At 37.2% G+C, this 18586-nt stretch overlaps 1 protein-coding gene across 1 annotated transcript; it reads right to left on the bottom strand.

The window, feature by feature from the left end:
• Nucleotides 1-1697: 1697 nt before the first annotated feature.
• On the bottom strand, nucleotides 1698-18009 carry LOC128205395 (protocadherin Fat 4-like). The gene is made up of 11 exons (XM_052906979.1): nucleotides 17810-18009; nucleotides 13969-14148; nucleotides 11751-11977; nucleotides 11421-11508; nucleotides 11027-11156; nucleotides 10718-10799; nucleotides 10189-10347; nucleotides 8616-8847; nucleotides 6726-6840; nucleotides 5565-5614; nucleotides 1698-5162 (listed from the first exon to the last, which is right to left on the bottom strand). The coding sequence occupies exons 1-11, from the start codon at nucleotides 17859-17861 to the stop codon at nucleotides 5128-5130; spliced, it is 1350 nt and encodes a 449-aa protein (XP_052762939.1). The 5' UTR covers nucleotides 17862-18009; the 3' UTR covers nucleotides 1698-5127.
• Nucleotides 18010-18586: the final 577 nt, after the last annotated feature.

Raw genomic sequence — 18586 nt, 5'->3', positions numbered from 1 at the left:
GGGTGGAAACACACGTTATTAGACTTTGTTATATTCAACTGTGGGTGGCAGATTCTCTTTTTTATGTATTGTGACATTTGCATCTTACGCGTCATCACATTTATTGATTTTTGTTTGTTCAAATCTGACCGTTTATGAAATGTAATAAATAAAACAACATACCGTATATCTAAGCAATATTTGTTGAAAATATCAGCCAAATCAGGCCAGTATTTACTGAGATATGAGCATATTTATACCTGTATACTTATAAGTTTTGTTAAGTGTAATACTCACTCCAATAGAAATGTCAGAACTGTTTTTTATAACATATACAAAACATATAGTATGACAAACTTCAAGTTCTAGTTCCCGAACTACATGATTCCTTTGTCTTATAACGATGTCTTAATTGTATTCATTCGTCATTCTTTTACTTGTATTTTCTTTCAATAGTAACTTTAAAAACCATGGCCCCGCTTGAAAGAGGCTTCCGTGGGCCATCGTTAGTAGTTAGTTCACAATATACTTAATTTGAGTTACCAACAAGAGTTTTATCAACATTTGTCCACATACGTATTGTGTAGTTTGCTTTCATTTAGATATCCTAGCTCCAATATCTCGAAAATTCTTAAGCATGTCACCACCATGTGTCTTATTTCATTTAAGCAAACTACTTTAACAAATACAAACGAGTTTATCGTAAATTAAATTTCCTTTGTACACTGTTGAAAAGTTTGTTTTTTTGCTTTTGTCTATATCCGAACGATAACAAGAAGGCGGGGCTAAAACGTGTATAACTATCGTGTGAACAGATAAAAACGATTTTCACTTATACGCACATTAGTAATTGAACGATGTTTTTGGCAACTTGGTTCAATACAGTTATTTCAACTACTACCCTTGTGAATGAAAACAGTTGGCATGCGTGCCTCTATACGGTGGCCAGGATCATCCATGTCGAGTTACACGGTGGCCAGGATCATCCATGTCGAGTTACACGGTGGCCAGGATCATCCATGTCGAGTTACACGGTGGCTAGTATCATCCATGTCGAGTTACACGGTGGCTAGGATCATCCATGTCGAGTTACACGGTGGCTAGGATCATCCATGTCGAGTTACACGGTGGCCAGGATCATCCATGTCGAGTTACACGGTGGCCAGGATCATCCATGTCGAGTTACACGGTGGCCAGGATCATCCATGTCGAGTTACACGGTGGCTAGGATCATCCATGTCGAGTTACACGGTGGCCAGGATCATCCATGTGAGTTACACGGTGGCCAGGATCATCCATGTCGAGTTACACGGTGGCTAGGATCATCCATGTCGAGTTACACGGTGGCTAGGATCATCCATGTCGAGTTACACGGTGGCTAGGATCATCCATGTCGAGTTACACGGTGGCTAGGATCATCCATGTCGAGTTACACGGTTTGTCTTTCTACAGTTGCCATGATTGTTATTGTGCACAAGTGTGTCCCTGTGCAGTTGCTAGTGTTGCCCCTGTTATGTGGCAGGACTTGTCCGTGCGATGTATGTGTGTATATTATTTATATATTTCGATGGAAGTTTACTATACTGAGGTTCTCTGTTGTTGCTGAAAAGAGAGCAGACCTTTTTTACCGTGCACGGTGTAATTTCCATTGCATTGTTTTGAACACAGCTATGAACAAAAATAACGATTGTTTTTTAAATTGTGGTTTTTATTTACACCCATAAAAACAATCAATCGCTTGGTTCTCAACATAACAACATAACATGAGGTAAATGATGGTTGAATAAATAAAACATGACCGTTTCGATAAATAATAAATTATTTAATGTAAACAAAGAAAACAAATGATAATGAAATAAATATAAACTGACTGAAACTAATATTAATAGCACAAAAAACGAATATTTACAAATGAATGCCCGTGTATTTGATGTATAATTTAGCCCACAAACATATGCCCATTTATGTGTCAGATACAACTAAGAAGTTAAAGATGCACTCTTACTCCCAAATAAAATTTACAACAATTAATAATAGTGTTTTTTAATATTCCAAAAAGGATGAATAAATGTCGAAAACAATGATTCTTTTGAAGGATACAGAGTTTAATTTGAAAGAAATGAGCTTAAAACACAGTACTTCTACCTTATGAGAATATAGTACACCACAGTAAATCTATTAGCATTCACCAATCATTTAATATGTTTGCGCTTAATTTGAAAGAAATGAGCTTAAAACACAGTACTTCTAACTTATGAGACTATAGTCCGAAGTAAATCTTTAAGCTTTCTGCTAATAAATACACCGTTACTATCTTATTATAATTAATATTTTCCATAAATGCATGATTTCGTAAGTGGTAGTCAAAACTGTTTGTTATGCATGTGTGTGTATTGATTTTGAATAAGAGTGTCACTTTAAATAGTTTGCCAACATTAAAACAGAACAGAGTTTGTATTTACTTAAACTATACATGGTTTCTATATGAACAAATCATATAAAATATAAACACATATTAACAAATGAAAACCTATTTCATTTCACGTCAAGACTGAGACAGGAAATACAATGATGTTGGATACATTAATAAGGATGAATTGACATGAGTATTATAATTCTATCGAACGCTCTTTAACACGATAGTTCAGTAGCATTTGGCTTTTAAAGGCCAAGTTAAAGCCTTCTATAAGTGGCCCCCAAAAACAACAACAACAACAACAACAAAACAAAACAACAAAAAAAAAAACAAAAATAAAAAAACAACTGTGTATAGTACACAACCTCTGTTTATTGATCTTAATTTACTTGCATTGAGTATGCTGTGCAGTTTTAGAAGTTTTATTATAGAAATGGACCCTTAATGGCCCTGAGCCAATAAACGATTACACAGGAAAATAGTCCCTACTGTGACACCAGTGCAATTAGCAGAAGATGCCCAGCATTTAAAGGCCTAGTTTAAGCCTTCTATAAGTGACCTAAAACCGTGTATAGTACACAACTTCTGTGTTTTGATCTTAATCTTTATTGCCTTGTGCTGTCTATCAGATCTCTGATCTGAGCATCCTACTGTGCAGTTCAAGTTTGGTTATAGAAATAGTCAACCCTTTATGGCCCTGAGCCAATAAACAAACACAGGAAATTGGCCCCTACTGCGACACCACTGCATTTAACAGGAGATGCATGGCAGGGGATCATCATGCCAAACATTGCTTAAACTAGGCCTTTAAGTTTCAAGTTTTATTTATGATAAACCAGTAGGTCGTAAACCAGTGAATCATAAAGTGTACAATGGTTGACAAATACAATTGATAACAGTTTATAAAACATCTTCCCTTTCAATCTAAGGGCGTAAATGTAAATACCTAGGGCGTAATATACAGGAAAAATATTACGGTAAGTGATTTTGATATGCAGGTTTGTGACGTTTTATATGTTTATGTTGAAATAGAATTGAAAAGGAAAATGAAATAAATATATATGTATACATTTCAACTTCATTACGTACAATAAACAATAATCTACCTTTTGAAATTAACGAGCATGAAATCATATCTTAATATTAATATATTAATATTTTAAGCTGCACTCTCACTTATTGAACATTTCGACAACATTTTTTATATTTTGTCTTGGAACCAGCAAATTTATGCAAAACTGCATGTAAAAAATGCTTATTTATTTATGATTTTTTCTTAAAGCTGCACTCTCACAGATTGAGCGTTTTGACAACTTTTTTATTTTTTGTCTTGGGACGAGCCAATTTTTGGGAAAATGCATGGAAACCAGTTAAAAAAGACTGCTGACAAAAAAATAGATCACAGATTTATATATTTAAGTTCAAAAATTGATGTTTCATGCATTTTTCTTAAACCGTTAGTAACGGTTTTAAACCATAACACAATAATTTTCGAACGGAAATATGAAAATCTACGATCTGATCTTTTGTCAGCTTACTTTCGTCATTAGTTTGCAGATATTTATTCAAAAATTTGCTCTTTCAAAGACAAAAGCGGAAAATCTGTGAGCGTGCAGCTTTAAACCGTTAGTAACGCTTTTAGCCATTAAACATTAATTCTCGAATGGAAATATGAAAATCTGCGATCTGATTTTTGTCAGCAGTCTTTTATTTCCGGTTTGCAGATATTTATGCACACATTTTCTCATTCCAGGACAAAAAATATAAAACAGTTGTAAAAACGGTGAATTTGTGTGATGTGCAGCTTTAAACAACTGTAACGGTTCTTATGCATGGGATTTACCGTAAAGTGTATTTTAACTAGTCTTCTTAGGAAGGAAGGGAGTGAAACTCATTGTCTACCCCCTGTGAGTTACACGTTTGACACTCTCGCGCATGCGTGATTAAGCGTCTTTGGTTCATAGTTTTTACAACGTTTAAATAGTTTGGTTTTAAATAGTTATACACAGAAATAGAGTAATATTTGAATCGTTACCGTTTAATCACTAGCTGTATAAAATTGTCCCTGAAAGTCGGTTTAAAACAGCAAAGCATACTTCACTATTAACATCCATAGGGTACATGACATATATCACTAAAATGAATTGTTTTTACTATCTAATTTGGATACTCAATTAAATTGCCTCCAAACACACAGTCTTACAGCAGATTCTTGTATTTACTATTTTGAACATTAAGTAATGATTGAAGATCAGAACCATTTATTTTGTGTAAGTACATACCAGCAATCTTATTTAAAGTGGTCTACATTATATTATGTAAACTACCAACAAACTGCCCAAAGTTACTGTTTATATATACCGATTCACTTGATATAAACCAATAACGGCTGCCTGCTGACTTACTGAAATATATGTATTGGAAAACTTGAGAAAAAAATGCATTTTCATTGGACAAAATATAATGTTGACCACTAAACCTAAATTTAATCAATTGTGAGAATCTGTTAAGAATGGGTATCTACGGAACTATGCATGGTTACTCTATGAAATGACCGTTTAAACATGTTTACAAATTTAATGTGCACGCAACTTTTCTAATGACTAGTATGAAACATGTACACACAAAAACAATATAAAATATCACAAGTCCGTCTGAAAAGACCCGCTTATCCAGTAAGTCGCTTGTTACTTTCGTTAGTGTTAATCCAATGTCTGTGGTCAGAGTTGTGGCTAGTAGTTACCATACTGTTTTCCAAGTCCCGAACCTGAAATAAAGAAGCAAAGTTTATTTATTTTTGATAACGCTAATGTTTGATGGAATCGTAAAAAAATACTTTTGACGGTTGACGACAGTTTGTGTTATTTGGTATAAGTACAGATTTAAAAACAAAACAAAAACAAAACACAACAACATCTGGTTGTCTGGTTAGGGCAATGGTGATCGCTCTTGCTTCTTACCAAGGCGTCTCGGGTTCGATTACCAGCCTAGGTTTACGTGAGATTGGCTGGTTGTCACCAAGTCTGACAAAAGGGGTTTCTTCGGGCAATTCTGTGTCCCCCACAACACAAAACCACACTATCGCGCAAAATCGTGATTGAACTTTCTTCACAATCATTATAAAATAAAAAGTTTAAACGAAATAAAACATGTAATTAAAATGATCTACCATCTTTTCCGTGTACATTCGGGATGCTGGCAATAATTTGTTCATCCTCGCTGAAAACAATAACACACAGAATATAAGCCTCTCTCAAACATGTTAAAATGAATCACAATATGTATTGCGGAGTTCAAACAGCTGATAATTGTCGATCCTGGAAAAGGTAAGGGCTAGATACGGGGATCCGTTGGTAATAAGGGAATCATGCCAGTAGCAGGGTAAAGGGGCGAATACTTCGTTTAGCAATTTTTGAGGAAATCTGATAATTATTAAGGGAGAAAACTCTTTCTCATTGTCGTAGGTTTAGTTGTCCGCCCTTCTTTATCTTTAGTTTTAATCCGGTTCGGACGTTTGATTTCTTTGTTCGTTGCCCAAATGGCAGATACTTGGGCTTGTCCCAAAGAAATTATTTCCAAAGTCTTTTTTATACAATCCAGGGTATTTTGTCCGTGTCCTATTTTCTATTTTTTATGCTTATGTCAGAGCAAAAAAAATCTTTACAAGTTGAAACTCTCAATCCTCATTTCAGGATAAATTCTAAATTTAAGTACCCCCTGACATGATGTAACTTTCATATCAATGAAACATGTCATTCGAAATATATTTTGATCCTTTGTTAGTTCCTCATGCATAAAATATCGCATTAACAGCATCTGTGCTATGGTGCCTGACCCACAAATCGATTGGTTTTCTGATAGTTACAATGACCTTTAATTGTAATGCATCTGCCAGGTAGACTTAAAAAGTTTTCGTATCCTTTGATCGGGATTCGTTTGATGTTTTTATATTTAGAATAATTTAAAAAACAAAAACAGTATACATAAGTGTATTACAGTTTCCATATTTGTTCATTATTTCCATTGAAAAAGGACTTGAAATAACATATTTTTAAATATTTGAAGGCCAAAACTAATAATTTCGGGTAACCACACTTTCTTTTGTGGCTCACCAAGCTCGAATGCTACCAAAATAATGTTGTGTCACAAAGCATCCATAAACTAAACAGTTGTGAGTCGGATAGCTTACAAAGCGCTGCAATGATTTCAAATAAAACCCCTTCGATCTGTCTTTCATTTCCATATATAAATTATGCGATTCATTTCTCAGGGAAGTCATACATCAATGGAATGCAAACATATCGATGCTTGATACAACACGGATACTTACTCGTCGTCATTGTTGGGAAGAGAGCAGCAATCGGCAGATCTCAAAGAGTTCGGTAGACACTGTCCGTACGTGTGCCATCGCCAACATAATACCAACAGGTAGCTGATTATCACAGCTGAAATATACAGGTAGCTGATTACAACAGCTGAAATATGACTGGTTGCTGATTACCACCGCTGCAATATGACAGGTAGCTGATTATCACAGCTGAAATGTGACAGGTAGCTTATTATCACAGCTGCAATATGTCAGGTAGCTGATTATCACAGCTGCAATGTAGCAGTTAGCTGATTATCACTGCTGCAATGTGGCAGGTAGCTGATTATCACAGCTGCAAAAAACAGGTAGCTGATTATCACAGCTGCAATAAAACAGGTAGCTAAATATCACAGCTGCAATATGGCAGGTAGCTGATTACCACAGCTTCAATAAAACAGGTTGCTGATTATCACAGCTGAAATATGACTGTTTGCTGTTCATTACAGCTGAAATATGACTGGTTGCTGATTATCACAGCTGAAATATGACTGGTTGCTGATATTTGCAGCTGAAATATGACTGGTTGCTGATTATCACAGCTGTAATATGTCAGGTAGCTTATTATCACAGCTGCAATAAAACAGGTAGCTGATAATCACAGCTTAAATATGACAGGTAGCTGATTATTACAGCTGCAATATGACAGGTAGCTGGTTATTACAGCTGCAATATGACAGGTAGCTGGTTATTACAGGTGCAATATGACAGGTAGCTGATTATTATAGGTGACTCGCTATCACCACTGTGATAGAATAGATAACTGGTTATCATCGTTGTAACATAACAGGTAGGTATCACCACTGTGATAAAATAGATAACTGGTTATCACCGTTGTAACATAACAGATAGGTATCACCACTGTGATAAAATAGTTAACTGGTTATCACCGTTTTAACATAACAGGTAGGTATCACCGCTGGGATAGAAAAGATAGCTGGTTATCACCGTTGTAATAAAACAGGTAGGTATCACCGCTGGGATAGAAAAGATAACTGGTTATCACCGTTTTAACATAACAGGTAGGTATCACCGCTGGGATAGAAAAGATAGCTGGTTATCACCGTTGTAATAAAACAGGTAGGTATCACCGCTGGGATAGAAAAGATAGCTGGTTATCACCGTTGTAATAAAACAGGTTGGTATCACCGCTGGGATAGAAAAGATAACTGGTTATCACCGTTGTAATAAAACAGGTTGGTATCACCGCTGGGATAGAAAAGATAGCTGGTTATCACCGTTGTAATAAAACAGGTAGGTATCACCGCTGGGATAGAAAAGATAGCTGGTTATCACCGTTGTAATAAAACAGGTAGGTATCACCGCTGGGATAGAAAAGATAGCTGGTTATCACCGTTGTAATAAAACAGGTAGGTATCACCGCTGGGATAGAAAAGATAGCTGGTTATCACCGTTGTAATAAAACAGGTAGGTATCACCGCTGGGATAGAAAAGATAGCTGGTTATCACCGTTGTAATAAAACAGGTAGGTATCACCGCTGGGATAGAAAAGATAGCTGGTTATCACCGTTGTAATAAAACAGGTAGGTATCACCGCTGGGATAGAAAAGATAACTGGTTATCACCGTTGTAATAAAACAGGTAGGTATCACCGCTGGGATAGAAAAGATAACTGGTTATCACCGTTGTAATAAAACAGGTAGGTATCACCGCTGGGATAGAAAAGATAACTGGTTATCACCGTTGTAATAAAACAGGTAGGTATCACCGCTGGGATAGAAAAGATAACTGGTTATCACCGTTGTTATATCACAATGGAACATACAGTTTGTTATCACCGCTGAAATTAAACAGAAGTAGCCGGATATATATCAAAAGGTAAACCTAACCTACCTGCAATAAAACAGCAGGCAATCATGACGCCGACCATTTCCGTGTTGGAGGCCATCTCATCGCCACCCGTGGACTGAGGAGGTATAAGAGTCGTGGTCGTGTGGGTTGGGTCGGTGGCTGTTGGCAACCCGAACTCTATGGTTGCGGTTCCTGTTAGCGGAGTGTCACCGTCGTCCGTAGCCAACACGTAGAAGGTGAATGGTCCGTCGCCGTATACCAGGTCATTCATGATCTGAAATTCATAAAGTTGCTTGATTTGGAGAACAGTACATTTTACAAAACAATAATATTTAAAATAAAATTTACCATTATATTGAGATAATTGCGTCATTTTATTAAAAACAGCGGCTGTTGTGTCTAACGTCAGTGGGCGATTACATAAAAAAATGTATTCAGAATAATTGGGACATTATAAACGAGACATGCTGTTTATTTAGAACGTCAAAAACGAAAATCTGTTTTGAACGATATATATTTTGCGCTTAAGCATGCACTTTTTATTGGGCATATAGCTACAAAACTGTCCAAAAACACCCCGCCCTATACATTCAAGCGTCTGGATAGTAGATACTTCATGATGTCTACATTACATCCCGTATAAGGCTAAAATAGCACGCCACTTATATAAATCTTAAAATAAAGATATAACATTCCATAGGGGGCGAAAATAGCACGCTAACTTATATGAAATATTAAAATACGGCAGCGGCTATGTGCTACCACCTTTACCTAACCCTAATCCATCCTAATCCTAACCCGTGTGACGCATATGATAAGCCCCGCCTACGCACCGCCTGCGTCCGCTACAAACCGCCTTATATTACATCCCGTAGAAGGCAAAATGAGCACGCCTATTTATATAAAATATTAAAATGAGGCAGCGGCTATGTACCAATACATTACCCTAACCCTAATCCATCCTCATCCTAACCCGTGTGACGCATATGATAAGCCCCGCCTACCCACCGCCTGCGTCCGCTACATAACGCCTTGTATAATATCCCGTAGAAGGCGGTAAAAACACGTGTACTTATGTAAATCTTAAAATAAGGCAACGGCTATGTGTCACTACATTGTACTTACCCTAACCAACCCTAACCCACCCTTACGTTGCCTTGTGAAGTACATAATAAGCCTCGCCTACGCACCGCCTACGTCCGCTACATAACGCCTAATATAACATCCCGTAGGGGGCGAAAATAGCACGCCTTCTTAAATAAATATTAAAATGAGGCAGCGGCTATGTGCCACTATCTTACCCTTACCCTAACCATACCCTTAACCCGTGTGACACATACAATAAGCCCCGCCTACGCAGCGCCTACGTCCGCTAAATAACGCCTTGTATAAATACTTACATAAATCTTAAAATAAGGCAGCGGCTATGTGCTACTACCTTACCCTAACCCTTAACCACCCTAACCCTAACCAGTGTGACGTATATGATAAGACCCGCCTACGCCCCACCTATGTCCGCTACTTGATTTTATTTCTACTTTACGTCGATTGAATATACTAATTATTCGCAATCCATCTGTTATTTTAAACGCAAACCACTACGTTTAAAACTAACCGAGAGCGTTATGTTGGATTCAACAAGTTCGAAATAGTCCGTGTAGCTGTTCGACGTATCGAGGGACAGTGTGACCTCATTGTTTGGACTGTCAGCGTCCAGATCCGTGTACGTTAACGTCACAAGAACGTCACCGACAGAGATGTTTTCATTGTTCATCTGTGTAGTAATGAGACGTCAATGTAACAACGAAAGTATATATTTTTTAAATAGTTAGTTTAAACAGTATATATTTTACAAAGATTGTGAAGAAAGTTATAAAACCATAAGTATTACGAAGGGCGGAGCAAGCAAGCCCATTAAAGCCATACAGATTTAATAACACAACATGTATTATTATATAATATGTTTTCATCAGGCGGGGAACCAAATTAAATCGCCAGGTCTCTTAAGCGTGTAACTTATTTCGAGGTCGATAGGCGATTTCGTTGGCTTAAAGTCTAGAAATTGTTTTTTTATTATAGTGAAAAAAATGCGTTAATCACAACGTGTACCGTTTCAGCATGTTATACCATGTGATTTTACTTACGTCAAACGTATAGTAAGAGGGGCTGAACGTCGGTATGTTATCGTTCGTGTCGCTAAACGTCACGTAGTAAGCGGTTTCGACACTGAAATGACACATAGCTAATGACTATACAGGCTAAGCGCTGTGGTTATTTTTACGAGTTTAATAAATTATTAATATAGGATCTACATTTTAAACTTGTTCCTGGACTTCTACAGTGAATAATACATATTTCTTTATGTATTCCAACCAGAATTTTAATACGCTTTTGTACATATACATTTGTATACAAACTATGCATTTAATGACAGATTTGTTATATCAACTAACGTAAGCCCGAAGCGGTCCGCTATGGAGATATTGACGTAAACTTCCTCCGTTAACGCGGTGTTTTCTCGATCGTACGTTTTTCTCAACGTCAAAGTGCCGTTCAAGACGTTCACGTTGACAAAGTCTTCACCTGGTGATAAACATAGTGATGTTAAACACTTTTCACGATCATCACAGTATATCTCATTTGAGCTAGTTGTTTTATACACAACTAGTTGTCGTAAGATTTAAATAGCTTAGTTTGGAAAAAAATCATCAAGCAGCTAGTATTTTGAAAACATCGGCGCCCGTATCCTGATGGCCACCAAGGGGTGATTCGATGTCTGAAAATCAGCAAGAAATCCAGTTAATAAAATTAGAAATATTGCATTAAAAGTTGTATTACGTTACAGACCTGTTCCCCCGGTAACGGTCCAGGTATGAATTTCGGCGCTATCCGCGTCAACCACAACGAAGCTCGGGTCACCGATTTTACTGCCAGCCTGCAGGGTTTAGGGTAGAGGAGATATAAAATAGATCTATTTTCTTAATTCTATTATATAATGGCAGGCATAAACTAAGACAGCTTATTGTTTACTCTACATATCATTACCAAATGTGTCATCACAGCACGACAAAAAGCTACGTTTTAGTACACCAATATGTCCTCTTACGTAGTAAACGTAGCGAAAAATAATAATTTTCTGTCTTATAATGTAAAGAGCAACAAGGTGACAACACCTACCGGTCCCTCTTCCGCACTAAAAGATTGGGACGTCGTTGGGGGGTCAAGTGTAGGAGTTTCCCCGATGTCATTAATCACGATATTAAGCAGCACCCCGCTTAACCCCGAGTACTGGACGCCGTCGTATGCGCGCGCATATATCTTGTAGGCGTTCTGTACTTCGTAATCAAATTCACGGAGGTCTTTCAGTTTAACTTCGGCTGTGATTTCGCCTGCGGTCTGAGTTTCTAAAGAAAAACACCAAACATACGTAAAATAATGAATGTCAACCCGTAAAGACATGATTATAATAGTCTCACCGTCCCATTAACCTAGTATAGCACAAAGTACATACGTACAACATTACATATAATGATACAACAAACTCGTTAAATCACAAAGTGCAATATATAATGGTACACCGCACAAGCTGTAGCCCAGAGTGCAAGCGTGCAACCTACCAGATAATGGTACACCGCACAGGCTGTAGCCCAGAGTGCAAGCGTGCAATCTACCAGATAATGGTACACCACACAGGCTGTAGCCCAGAGTGCAAGCGTGCAACCTACCAGATAATGGCACACCGTACTAGCTGTAGCACAAAGCGCAGGCGTGCAACCTACCACATAATGGCACACCGCACTAGCTATATCACAAAGCACAGGCGTGCAACCTACCACATAATGGCACACCGCACTAGCTATATCACAAAGCGCAGGCGTGCAACCTACCACATAATGACACACCACAGTAGCTATTGCATAAAGCGCAGGCGTGCAACCTACCACATAATGGCACAACGCAGTAGCTATAGCGCAAGCTTTCAACATAACACCTACTGATAAACCACATCAGCTGTAACCCAGAGTGCAAGCGTGCAACGTGCCACATAATGGTACACCGCAGTAGCTATAGCACAAAGCGCAGGCATGCAACCTACCACATGATGGCACACCGCAGTAGTTTAAGCACAAAGCGCAAGCGTTCAACATAACACCTACTGGTAAACCACAGCAGCTGTAGCCCAGAGTGCAAGCGTGCAACATTCCACATAATGGTACACCGCAGTAGCTGTAGCACAAAGCGCAGGCGTGCAACCTACCACATAATGGCACACCGCAGTAGCTATAGCACAAACCGCAAGCGTTCAACATAACACCTACTGGTAAACCACAGCAGCTGTAGACCAGAGTACAAGCGTGCAACATACCACATAATGGTTCACCGTAGTAGCTGTAGCACAAAGCGCAAGCGTTCAACCTACCACATAATGGCACACCGCAGTAGCTGTAGCACAAAGCTCAAGCGTGTAACATACCACATAATGGCACACCACAGTAGCTGTAGCACAAAGCGCAAGCGTGCAGCATACCACATAATGGCACACAGCAGTAGCTGTAGCACAAAGCGCAAGCGTTCAACATAACACAGAACGGCGCACCGCAATAGCTGTAGCACAAAGCGCAAGCGTGCAACATAATACATAACGGTACACCGCACTAGCTGTAGCACAAAGCGCAAGCATGCAACATAACAAAGAACGGTACACCGCACTAGCTGTAGCACAAAGCGCAAGCATGCAACATAACACAGAACGGTACACCGCACTAGCTGTAGCACAAAAGCGCAAGCGTGCAACATAACACATAACGGTACACCGCACTAGCTGTAGCACAAAGCTCAAGCGTGCAACATAACCCAGAACGGTACACCGCACTAGCTGTAGTACAAAGCGCAAGCATGCAACATAACACAGAACGGTACACCGCACTAGCTGTAGCACAAAGCGCAAGCATGCAACATAACACAGAACGGTACACCGCACTAGCTGTAGCACAAAGCGCAAGCATGCAACATAACACAGAACGGTACACCGCACTAGCTGTAGCACAAAGCGCAAGCGTGCAACATAACACATAACGGTACACCGTACTAGCTGTAGCACAAAGCGCAAGCGTGCAACATTCCGCATAAAGGTACAGAGCAGTAGCTGTAGCACAAAGCGCAAGCGTGCATCATAACACAGAACGGTACACCGCACTAGCTGTAGCACAAAGCGCAACCATGCAACATAACACAGAACGGTACAACGCACTAGCTGTAGCACAAAGCGCAAGCGTGCAACATAACACATAACGGTACACCGCACCAGCTGTAGCACAAAGCGCAAGCGTGCAACATAACACATAATGGTACACCGCACTTGCTGAGGGACAAATGCACAAAGCGTTCTGCTTACCATTTATCTCAAACATGTCGCTGCTTTCCACCGGATCATACTCGTAACTAAGGTACACCAGCGTAAGGTCGCTGTCGGTTGCGGTGAAAGTGTACAGGGACGTCCCCGCCGGTGTGTTTGTGCCCTCGTCAAAAAACACCGTCGTCGGTTGCGTCACCGTAAACACCGGCTTCTCGTTACCTTGGGAAAAATGGCGTTATGTTTACAAAGAATGAGGTGATAATTAAAGATGCACTCTTACTCCTAAATAAGCAGTACCACAATTAATACAATTGTTTTAATTTACCGAAAAGGAAAAATAAATAACGAAACCAATGGTTCTTATGAAAGATAACGTGTTAAATTTGAAAGAAAGGTGCAGAAAACACGGTATTTCTGCTTTATGAGAAAGGTTGATCACTGTAAATTTAGCAAAAATAGGTCATTTAAATTCGATTACAGAACAATAAAGAGCAGGTATACACTTTAGTAATAAATTTATTAATACTTAGTCTGGCTAATTTATTAACACATTAATAATAAGCAAGCAATCACCTTGTATTTAATAAAACATTAAATGGGGGTCATCAGACAGCAAAATTTCACATGAGAGTTAAAGGAGCTCAAACTTATTTGTAGATTCAGTTCGGTTTTCTTAGCGCAATTCGGTTTTCCTAGCGGATATCGGTTTTACCAAGCGGATGGCTTTTTTTATTTAATAATTGTGAAGTATAAAATCATTTGCCTAGTTATACGATTACGCACAAAACGTATAACAATGTAAACTTGTACATTGATTATGTCATCATTGCGCGTCAAATAGAATGTAAAGGACTGCCAAAATTGTTTACCAAACATAAAAAACATTGGCCCGCTGTTAAAGCTGCGTCTCACAGATTGAACGTTTTGACAACTTTTTTTTAATTTTTGGCTTGGAACGAATCAATTTATGCGAAAATCCATGGAAACCAGTTTAATAAGACTGTTAACAAAACATCAGATCGCAGATTTTTATATTTCAGTTCACAAATTGATCTTTTATGCATTTTTCTTAAACCGTTGGGCCATAAAACCCAACTTTTTTTATTTTTTGTCTTGGAACGAGTCAATTTATGCGAAAATCCATGGAAACCAGTTTAATAAGACTGTTAACAAAACATCAGATCGCAGATTTTTATATTTCAGTTCACAAATTGATCTTTTATGCATTTTTCATAAACCGTTAGGCCATAAAACCTTTAATTTTCGAACGGAAATCTGAAAATCTACGACCTGATTTTTTTCCCCAGCAATCTTATATTATTGGTGTGCAGACATTTACTCAAAAATATGCTCTTTCCAAGACCAAAAAATATAAAAAAAAGCTGTAAAAATGGTAAATCTGTGAGAGTGCAGCTTTAAAGTTACCAACGTTATTAGTTAGATCATCGTTATGTTTTAACGTGGATTATTTGATAATGCGTTCATATATTTAAATAAAACAGTTACAGCTATCATAGTTGTCTCAAATCTTGATAGAAATACTGTAGATCAAAAGTGTATCAATTAAACGTACAGAGCGGTACAGATTTGATTGAAATAGTGTAGATCAAAAGTGTTTCAATTAAACGTACAGAGCGGTACAGATTTGATTGAGATACTGTAGATCAAAAGTGTATCAATTAAACGTACAGAGCGGTACAGATTTGATTGAAATACTGTAGATCAAAAGTGTATCAATTAAACGTACAGAGCGGTACAGATTTGATTGAAATACTGTAGATCAAAAGTGTATCAATTAAACGTACAGAGCGGTACAGATTTGATTGAAATACTGTAGATCAAAAGTGTATCAATTAAACGTACAGAGCGGTACAGATTTGATTGAAATACTGTAGATCAAAAGTGTATCAATCAAACGTACAGAGCGGTACAGATTTGATAGAAATACTGTAGATCCAAAGATTATCAATTAAACGTACAGAGCGGTACAGATTTGATAGAAATACTGTAGATCAAAAGTGTATCAATTAAACGTACAGAGCGGTACAGATTTGATTGAAATAGTGTAGATCAAAAGTGTATCAATTAAACGTACAGAGCGGTACAGATTTGATTGAAATACTGTAGATCAAAAGTGTATCAATTAAACGTACAGAGCGGTACAGATTTGATTGAAATACTGTAGATCAAAAGTGTATCAATTAAACGTACAGAGCGGTACAGATTTGATTGAAATACTGTAGATCAAAAGTGTATCAATTAAACGTACAGAGCGGTACAGATTTGATTGAAATACTGTAGATCAAAAGTGTATCAATCAAACGTACAGAGCGGTACAGATTTGATAGAAATACTGTAGATCCAAAGATTATCAATTAAACGTACAGAGCGGTACAGATTTGATAGAAATACTGTAGATCAAAAGTGTATCAATTAAACGTACAGAGCGGTACAGATTTGATTGAAATAGTGTAGATCAAAAGTGTATCAATTAAACGTACAGAGCGGTACAGATTTGATTGAAATACTGTAGATCAAAAGTGTATCAATTAAACGTACAGAGCGGTACAGATTTGATTGAAATACTGTAGATCAAAAGTGTATCAATTAAACGTACAGAGCGGTACAGATTTGATTAAAATACTGTAGATCAAAAGTGTATCAATTAAACGTACAGAGCGGTACAGATTTGATTGAAATACTGTTAGATCAAAAGTGTATCAATTAAACGTACAGAGCGGTACAGATTTGATTGAAATACTGTAGATCAAAAGTGTATCAATTAAACGTACAGAGCGGTACAGATTTGATTGAAATACTGTAGATCAAAAGTGTATCAGTTAAACGTACAGAGCGGTACAGATTTGATTGAAATACTGTTAGATCAAAAGTGTATGAATTAAACGTACAGAGCGGTACAGATTTGATTGCAATACTGTAGATCAAAAGTGTATCAATTAAACGTACAGAGCGGTACAGATTTGATTGAAATACTGTAGATCAAAAGTGTATCAATTAAACGTACAGAGCGGTACAGATTTGATTAAAATACTGTAGGTCAAAAGTGTATCAATTAAACGTACAGAGCGGTACAGATTTGAAAGTTAACAACGATTTTGTGAACAACTTTAACTTAAGTCTGAGTTTCAAACACAAGCTCAGAGAACTGAGTTCTTAAATGTTTGGAAATATGTAATTATTCAATAATGTAAGTAATTTTGACAAAAAAAGATATATGCACTGACTTTAGAGCAGATTATAACTAACATATGCAGCAAATGTTATCATCGCTCCTTAAAATGCATTTTTACAACACTATTAATAGCTTGCTTTTCTGGCCCTAATTTTTCGAAACTTCATAAGTCCCTTTCAACAGACTTAAACTTAGCTCACTATTTCTTTTTAATAATTTGCATAAAATTTACTTTTTTAAGAGTTGAAATACTTTAAATAGGAGTAAGCTTTATGATAATTACAATTCACCATTTTCCATCTATTAAAATTCAATTTAAGTATGTATTTTGACCTATTGAAATAAGCTTCTTAAGCCAGTTAGAAGTTTGTTTCGAGAAATTGCTCACGGGCAAAGATAAACAGCACCCGTATGGACCTACTTTTTATAAACAACAAACAAAATAGTTACACTGAAAACAAATCATTTTTACTATTTTTTGTTTAACTGAGGTGGGATAAAAAACATCTACCATGGCCAATCGTGTAAGCTAGGTTCATCCCGACCCTCGGTAAACCTCGTGTCGCAAAAACACACACCTACGCTCGGGTTGTGATGTACTTATCTTTCATTCTTGGCAAGGGAAGATACTTATAATCTGATCTATACGAAAATGAAATATGCAACCACACACAATTCAATACGAACCATAAACTATGTGAATAACTTCGAAAAACAATAACAATCCGAAAGCATTCATTTTGTAAAAAAATCACTTGTGAATTGTCGGTGACATTTAAAGTTTATCAACTCAGTAAACGGTCACATATATGTATGTTGACACATAATCTTGAGCTTATTCAGCTCATAATAGTTCTTTTCACATTCACTCGACTGATTTTGTTATTGTTGTTGATCAATTCATTCTTCCACGTCTCAATGCCTGTTCGTTGTCCAAAATGACACATTGAACAATATATGACACACTAACAGATAAAATAAGTAATGCAATCTGAGTTCTGTATGGTATAATTAGCTTATAAGTAGTTCAATTCGTCCAAGATCGGTTTTGGGTTTCTTTTCCTTGTTTGTGAGCATGTATATCTAAAAACCTTGTGTTAAAAAGCATATGAAAAAGGACACTATCTTGATCTTAATTTAGAAATCTTTGTTTTATGTTTTATTTTATTTTTGCATGATATGAATAATGTTTAAACTGAATAAGTACATGCGCACATTGAACGAAGCCAGTAAGCTCTGTTTAAATCCATGCTGAAGATTAGAAATCAGATATTCGAATATTACTTTGATTTAATTGTGGAGATACTATACTAACTTTAAAGCTGCACTCTCACAGATTGAACGTTTTGAAAACATTTTTATTTTTTTTGCCTTGGAACGAGCCAATTTATGCGAAAATGCATGGAAACCTGTGATACTAGACTGCTGACAAAACATTAGATTGCAGATTTTTTTAGTTAAAAA

The sequence above is a fragment of the Mya arenaria genome, chromosome 10 (genome assembly GCF_026914265.1).
Source record: "Mya arenaria isolate MELC-2E11 chromosome 10, ASM2691426v1".
Taxonomy (NCBI): Eukaryota; Metazoa; Mollusca; class Bivalvia; order Myida; family Myidae; genus Mya; species Mya arenaria.
The sequence above is the reverse complement of the archived record's forward strand: the minus strand, read 5'-3'. Positions and strand labels throughout refer to the sequence as shown.